At 37.5% G+C, this 8,525-nt stretch overlaps 1 protein-coding gene across 1 annotated transcript in view; it reads left to right on the top strand.

The window, feature by feature from the left end:
- LOC122564795 (multiple epidermal growth factor-like domains protein 9) overlaps positions 1–8,525 on the top strand; it is a 320,435-nt gene that overhangs the window by 92,343 nt on the left and 219,567 nt on the right. Inside the window, exon 2 of the mRNA XM_043720030.1 lies at positions 7,581–7,782. Coding sequence (XP_043575965.1) covers positions 7,581–7,782 — 202 coding nt within the window. The remainder of the gene's footprint in view (positions 1–7,580; positions 7,783–8,525) is intronic.

Below are 8,525 nucleotides of genomic sequence, written 5' to 3'. Positions count from 1 at the left end.
GAAAGCATACCAAATGCTTTCTTCACTATCCTATCTACTTGCGACTCCATTTTCAAGGAGCTATGAACCTGCACTGCAAGGTCTGTTTGTTCAGCAACACTCCCTAGGACCTTACCATTAAGTGTATAAGTCCTGCTAAGATTTGCTTTCCCGAAATACAGCACCTCACATTTATCTGAATTAAACGCCATCTGCCACTCCTCAGCCCATTGGCCCATCTGATCAAGATCCTGTTGTAATCTGAGGTAACCCTCTTCGCTGTCCACTACACCTCCAATTTTGGTGTCATCTGCAAATCTACTAACTATATCTCTTATGCTCACATCCAAATCATTTATGTAAATGATAAAAAGTAGAGGACCCAGCATCGATCCTTTTGGCACTCCACTGGTCACAGGCCTCCAGTCTGAAAAACAACCTCCATCACCACCCTCGGTCTTCCACCTTTGAGCCAGTTCTGTATCCAAATGGCTAGTTCTCCTTGTATTCTGTGAAGTCTAATCTTGCTAATCAGTCACCAATGGGGAACCTTGTCGAACACCTTACTGAAGTCCATATAGATCACATCTACCGCTCTGCCCTCATCAATCCTCTTTGTTACTTCTTCAAAAAACTCAAGTTTGTGAGACATGACTTCCCACGCACAAAGCCATGTTGACTATCCCTAATCAGTCCTTGCCTTTCCAAAGACATGTACATCCTGGTGTAGTTTGACTTGGTTTTAAACTTGGTTCAAAAACTGTTCAAAGATATCTCTTGAACCTCAAGTGTTTTCTCAGTTGCAGTGACTTGAATATTCAAGAGAATAAGCATGTTTGATTTTGATCCCGAAATGTAACCAGTAATGGTTGGAAAGCGAGTCCAAATACACTGGTATTAGTGCAGAGCTTTCTACTGCTGAACTTTTGTCCAGCAATATGAAACAGAATCTGTCAGTAATAAAGGAAGAATTTGAAACAGAATGCATGTCAACTGATGGGAAATTAATGGTGGAAAAGGAGTATATCCAGGCTGAGGTTAAAAATTGAAAAGTAACATTCATGCCCAGGAGTGCAGGACATCTTCAACAAGAGAGAATCTAATATTGATATTCAATGCATTACCATCACTGATTTCCCTAGTTTCAATATACTGAGGATTACCATTGATTAGAAACTGAACTGGAGCAGTTCTCTAAATGCTGTGCCTACAACTGCAGATCAGAGGCTGAGTTTTGTGGTGGGTAGCTCACCTCCTAGCTCCTGAAAGATCTGTAAGGCACAGCACATGAGTGTAATGGAGTACTGTTCTCTTGTCTGGATGAATGTATTTCCAAAAAACTTGAGAAGTTTGACACCATCCAAGCCAGAACAGCCTGCTTAACTGGCACGTTCCTTCATCATTCACTCCATCCACTAGCAATGCACAATAACAGCAGTGTATACCATCTACAAGATAGAGCATCTCCCACAGCATCTCCAAACTTGTGATCTCTACCATCCAGAAGGAGAAATGTAGCAAATGCATGGGAACGTAATCAGTTCCAAGATCCCCTGCAAACCACACACCTAGCAGACACAACTATGTTGAATTGAATTGAATTAGCTTTATTGTCACATACTCAAATGCGTACAGTGAAAGGTTGACAAGTCATCACTTAGGGCACCATCTTAGATGCTATATCATCGTTCCTGCACGGGAGCCAGGTCAAAATCCTGGAACTCAACTTCCTAACAGCACTGTGGGTGTCCTAGTGCTCCAAGAACTACAGCAGTTCAAGAAGGTAGCTCACCACCACCTCAAAAACAATTAGGGATGGACCATAAACACAGGCCCAGCCAGTGATGCCTACATCTGTGTGTAAGAATGAAAAAAAGTATTGTTGTTTGTGATAGATAAAATCAGTGTTTTGTGTAAAAGGTTTTTGCAGGTTTCATCTGGAGGCAAAAATTCACACCAAAGTGAAAAAAACTTTGTTGTACCTCTTCTTCCTAGAGTAGTCTTTTTTTGGAAGCAAATTCTGAAAAGAAACTGATTTTCTTTGAAAATAAATGGTCACAGAGAAGTGTAATGGATTCAGTTTTTTGGGAAGAGGGTAAGTAGTAAGAAGCGAGGGAACAAGTTGTTAAATTAGGACTTAATTTTAAAAAAGGAAATAAAAGAATTAAAATAAGGATTTTGTCTGGCTTTTGCATTATTTTGTTCCAAAATCCCAATTTATTCTTCACAACTAAAGATGCAACTTTTCAAATGAATATGTCGAATTGGCCCTTGTGTTCTTTGTATGGAAGCTTATTGAGAGCTCTGCAGTGTAAATGGTGTTTTCCCCCCTTTTTCTAGACATTAAATACTTTCCAGTTTATTAAAATATAGCAGTTTCTATTCCATACATGTCATGAGGTTATTTAATGTCGTTAAGAAATCTAATAATATGTCAACTAATGGAAAGTCACCAATATTGAAGGAACACCTCACTATTTATTATAAAAACAAAAAATGTGTTTGGTTATGCAAAGATTTGTTTTCCGGCATAAGCTTTATTGGAATTTCCTAACACTACTGTTTTCATTGTCTGGCAACATCTTTTAGTGGGCGTTCTTATGTTTTTAATCGGTATCCATTTCCTCACAACTGGTTCTTTAAAACTACAGAATGATACTGCATGGAAATAGACATTTGGCTCATCATGCCTCATTCAAAGACCTGTACAATTAGTGCCTTGTCTGTCCTCATTCTTCATGGTCCTATAGATGGTTCTCCTTCAAATATTGCTTTAGTTCCTTTTTGAAAACTGTTAACTAATCTACTTATGCCATCATTTCAGTCAGTTAAGGTAAAATATTTTGTGTGCTTAATAAAGTGTTTCTTTATGATGTCTCTGGTTCTTTTGTCCATCATATTGAATCTATGCTGTCTCATTACTTATCCTATTGCCAGTAGAAACGGGTTCTCTTTGTCTATATAGTCGATAGTGCTATTTATTTTCATAGAAAATCAATTTCTTTTCAGGATTTGCTTCCAAAAAACTATTACTCTAGGAAGAATAGGTACAACTAAGTTTTTTTTTCACTTTGGTCTGAATTTTTGCCTCGAGATGAAGCCTGCAAAATCTTCAACGTGAATTGGCTGTAATGTGATTGAAGAATTTAGACCATTATTTGTAGAATGTGAACTTTCCTTACCAATATTGGCAATAGCATGATTAGTTTAAATGGCGCGATTTTCTTATAATAAGAGATTGCACGGGAACAGAACTATTGTGTTATATCAAGATCGACTTTCCTATCAAAACTGTTCATGATCTTGACCACTTCTGTCAATTATCTTCTTAATCTTAACTGCTGTAAAGAGAACAACCCCAGGTTCTTCAGTCTCTCTGCAGAATTGATAACCTTCATTTCTGCTGCTATTCAAGTATAATTTCCCTGCAACATCTACAGAGCCTTGATATCCTTCCTAAAGATGATGTTAGAATCGGACATGATGTTGCAGCTGAGGCCTAAGCAGTGTTAATAAAACTGAGGAACTCAAATGCTTTTTTTGGTTTTATGCAACCTTCTCAACTTGTCATGCTTCACTGAAAGAATAATGCAAGCATCTACAACTCTCTCTGTTCCTGCAGTCTTTTAAAATTGTACCAATTAGTTTCTATTATTTCTTTAGTCTACTATCAAATTTATCATTTTTTACTTCCATATGTTAAATTCCATCTGCCACATATTTGACCATTTCACGAGTCTGTGTCCTCCTTAGGTTTATGTTATGATTCTAGCTGATGGTAATACTAAACAGGTAAAATTACAGCGTGAAATCTGTCTTGTTAAACCATAAGCTTTATTTTTCATTTTTCTTAGTGTGGAGGTCAGTCACTGAACAAGAGATTGCAAATGTATTTTGAACTAAGTAACATAAAGGTTTATTACACCAAAGAAAAGCATCAACTATCTTACAGTACGCAAGAATATTTGGAACAATTTCATCACAAATTTCAGAAGAAAAATCAGCCCTTTTATCTTACAAGCGCTGAAACTTCAGTGAAGAGTCACCACTCTCTCCATGCTAAAGACTCTTACTCAGTTGACACAGCTGCAATCAGTTTCATTTTGGTACATTTTGGTAGCTTTTGCTACTTTCTTCAGTTAATGTCTTTACTGGAAACCCATAGATTTAACTGCTAACTCATCTCACTGATTGTTTAACATAGGTTATCGTGACTCATGCCTTCAACAACCTTGCAAGGTGACGTTCTTTCTGGTACCCTCACAACCTATGGTTTCTGGACTTGCTTCTCACTGACTTCTAAGAACTTCAGTACCTGATGTGTGCCCTCTCTCTGGGTTATAAAACTCAACTAGAAGAAAGTGAGGACTGCAGATGCTGGAGATCAGAGCTGAAAAATGTGTTGCTGGAAAAGCGCAGCAGGTCAGGTGCGCTTTTCCAGCAACACATTTTTCAGTTATAAAACTCAAGTCAGTTAATATCTTAACAATTACTTCCCCAGGTGGCTTACTACCCATTTTGCTGAAATCAGTGACTTCTTGGAAATGCTGTTTTGACCTTATTGTTCAAAATTAGTTTCCAAACTTTAAAACAAAAATACATCAGACTTTCACATACCTGAAAAACAAAATCCATTTTTTCTCCTTTTTAGAAGTCAAGTTTCCAAATAACAATTACAAATAACGAATCTTCATCATTCTTCAAGCTATTTTCTTCTTGTTTACAGAATTGCTGAGTTTCATGACATCTACAAACTTTGAAATTATTCAGGCCATCCATGTTGAAAGGGCATAATCTCAGAGTAAAGAAACACCCACAAAGATTGGGTGGCATGATGATAAGCACTGCTGCCTCACAATGTCAGGAACCTGGGTTCGATTTCACCCTCGGATTACAGTCTGTGGGGACTGTACACATTCTCCCTGTGTCTTCGTGGGTTTCCTCCGGGTGCTCCAGTTCTTCCCACAGTCAAAAGATGTGCACGTTAGGTGAATTGGCCATGCTAAACTGCCCAAAGAGTCCAGAGATGAACAAGCTAGGTCGATTAGTAATGAGAAATACAAAGTTACACTGATAAGATAAGGGGTGGGTCCAGGTGGAATGCTATTCAGAAGGTTGGTGTGGACTCAGTGGGCAGATTGGCCTGCTTCCAGAGGATTTTCTTTTCTCTAAGGGTGAAGATTCTGTGGAATTCTTTACTACAAATGGCTATTGAATCCGAATATTATGTAAATTCAAGGTTGAGATAGATAGATTTTTAATCATTTAGGGAATCACTGGTTACGGAGATAATGTAGGAATGTGGAATTGAGGATTATCAGATCAACCGTGATCACAATGAATGGCAGAGCAGACTTGATTGGCTACAATGCCATAATGGGCTAATAAGCAGCAGAATCTCCTGAAGATTGCCAGGTATGGGGTCCTCAAAATAATTCAGCTCAGTTTTGAATTTACAATTAGTTATTGGAAGCAATTTTCCATTTCTGAAATGTCAACATTGATAGCTACATAAAAGTATTCTATAATAGCAATGGATATAACTTTGTATATGCTGCAGCCAAAAAGGTTTGGATTTGGGAATAGTTTCCTTCAATTCAAAATGACACTATCTTATTTATGAATGGATCGCAAGTCTAATATTTTGTAATATGGAATACTCCTTCATATCTAATAGACTGAAGAAGGCTTCATTGCTTTTGTCATTTACAAAAGTAGACAAACAAAGGAAAATATCAAAACATCCTGACTTGGATTCTTCGAGTTGCTTAACTGCTGCTAAAAATTCACCGACGTTGCAATAACCGCAATAATTAAGGTTTTCACATTATGAAACCACAGGAATAAAAAGGATAAAATATGTTTCAAAACCAATACAGTTGGTCACGTTTTGAAGATTTCTAACAGCTTGTTTTAATCTGTTAGGCCTAAATGCAAACAAGTGATAACTGAAATGTGGGGAGAAAGTGGCTTCGTGGTAATGTCATTGGACTAGTAATCCAGAACCCCACGCTAATGTTCTGCAGACATTGGTTTAATCCTACCAATGCAGATGGTGAAATTTCAATTCAAATAAAAAAAATCTGGAATTGCAAAATAAAATCTAGCTATATAAGCACTGTTGATTATTGTTTATCTAAAAAAAGAACATCTGGTTCACTCCTGCTCTTCATGGAAGAAAATCTGTTATCCTTATTTGGTCTGGTCTATATGTGTCTCCTTACCCACAGCAATGTGATTGACCCTCAACTGAAATTTGGCAATTAAGGATGGGCAATAAATGCTAGCCTAGCCAGCAACGCCCACATTGCATGAGCGAATAAACAAAAATATACTCTACCAAAACATAACATTGTGAGGGTGAAAGAAGTGCTTGATTGAATAGATTGCGAATCATTGGACAAGCCATATGGATGTACATGGAATAGTGTAGGTTAGATGTGCTTCAGATTGGTATGACAGGTCGGCGCAACATCGAGGGCCAAAGGGCCTGTACTGTGCTGTTATGTTCTATATTCTATGAAGAAACAAAAAGAGTCACAAGAATCCTCTTAGCTTTGCCTGGTTACCGTACAACTGTTCTTGCATTTAGTGTTTTCCCATTTTCTTGTCAAATTTGCATTTCTCCTTATTTCTAACTTGCTGTTTCTTTCCAACTGTTCAATATATATAAACACACATAGTGTGGAATAAGAAAAATATCCCCCATTCATAAACTGCTTCTGCCAGACAATGTGTATGTTTATTCTACTCAATTAACTCCTGAAAGAAGTAAATATCACAATTAAAACTTTCAAAATGGCAAAACTCTACAAATCTTTAATCTAATGATATTGTAGACCATGGATCTTACCTTCCAAACTACTTTGTTCAATACTCTCCGGTCATACTTTATGTCTTATTGCAATTCTAGTTTAATAGGAGCCACGGTGCCATAATGGTGTTCGATTAACAAATTCTATAATGTGCTTTTCTTTCTGCTTGAAGCTTACTAATTTTAGGCTAATGCTCCCTAGTCTGCAATTATAATTTGAAGATGTTAACTAACCTTCTTATATCCAAGGCTTTTCTCAATCCAGTTAACAGTTGTCTGTACCTCAGCATTTTATACTGGGTCTGCCTTAAATTTTTTGCCATATGACTTACTCTTCTCACTAAAAAGTAGAAAACATATGAAAGTTGAAATTCTTCTAAATTGCCCAATGGAATAATTAATCATGCCATGAATGAAAAGCCAGCCGTTGTACAAACTTTACTATTCCCCTACCTGTTTTCTGATCAGATGATATGAGTAATGCTCTCCAGATTATGGTCATTCTGCCTGTGTTCCTTTTCACAGTCGCCTTCTAAGATAGAATGCAATTCTAAAGAGTTCTACCTAATTGTTCGGAGAAACTCACTCCTCAGTGGCAGAAAGCACATGTAGGAAGCTAGCAAAACTAGTTTATAACTCTGATAATCTGTACTGCTTGAATGTGTTCAGAACATTTCTTTATTTGACTAATTTCTGGTTTATAGCAGCTTGTTCTCAGTTTTTTTATTGAATCAAATTATTAAGTTAAAACAAATGACAAATTCTTAATCTTTTTTCCCCATTACAGACCATGAATGTAACTGCAGTATTGTTGGAAGCAGCAATGATTCCCTGTGTAACACATCATCAGGCCAATGCGATTGCCTACCTGGGTACATCGGCCTACAATGCAGTGATTGTGCAGGAGGCTTTTACCGCAGCACCATTAACGGACAGTGCACTTTATGTGGATGTAATGAGACAGGAGCAGTAAACTCCCAATGTCACAGGTAAGGACATTATAGTTCAGTGGTAGAAAGGGTGGTAACACCATCAGTCAACACTGAATTCCCAGGAGAGACAAGCCAGCAACTAAAAGCAATAGGAAAATGGAAAGTAGCAATGTTGTAAGTAGCCCCACCTGTCTCCTCAGCCATTACCACGTAGAAGGTCACAGGCAGCAGGTGGATGGGGCACCATATCCTCCAGGTTTTCCTCCAATTCACACAGAATTCCAGCTTCAACATGTACCTGAGTTTCTTCAACATGCTGAATCAAATCCTGTGGAGTCATCCTCATTGCACGATATTGTACTGCATTGTTTCAAAAATGCCTACCATTCAAGAACAGCTAGGGAGGTCATTAAATGCTAAAAGTATTCACACTGTCCATATCTGGTGATTGAATTAGAAGAAAGTTACATTGATTTATCATCTACATTTCTTTTATCATTCAAAGCACGGAACATTGAATTTGAAAGCCATCAAATATCTACACACATGGCAGGAACTCACATCTATATATTTATCATTACATGAAGATAGCTATATTTGGTGCATCAAAGCTTATGGATACTATTAACATTTCAAATGGCTTCTCCGATTAGGGGAGGCAATAGTCTATTGGGGTATTATCGCTAGACTACCCAGAAATTTAGCTAATGTTCTGAGGACCTGGGTTCAAATCCTTCCAAGACAGATGTTGGAATTTGAATTCAATTTTAAAAATCAGGCATTAAAATCTACTCTTGAAA

This window comes from Chiloscyllium plagiosum, chromosome 30 (assembly GCF_004010195.1).
Source record: "Chiloscyllium plagiosum isolate BGI_BamShark_2017 chromosome 30, ASM401019v2, whole genome shotgun sequence".
Lineage (NCBI taxonomy): Eukaryota > Metazoa > Chordata > Chondrichthyes > Orectolobiformes > Hemiscylliidae > Chiloscyllium > Chiloscyllium plagiosum.
This window is presented reverse-complemented; position numbering and strand designations above follow the sequence as displayed.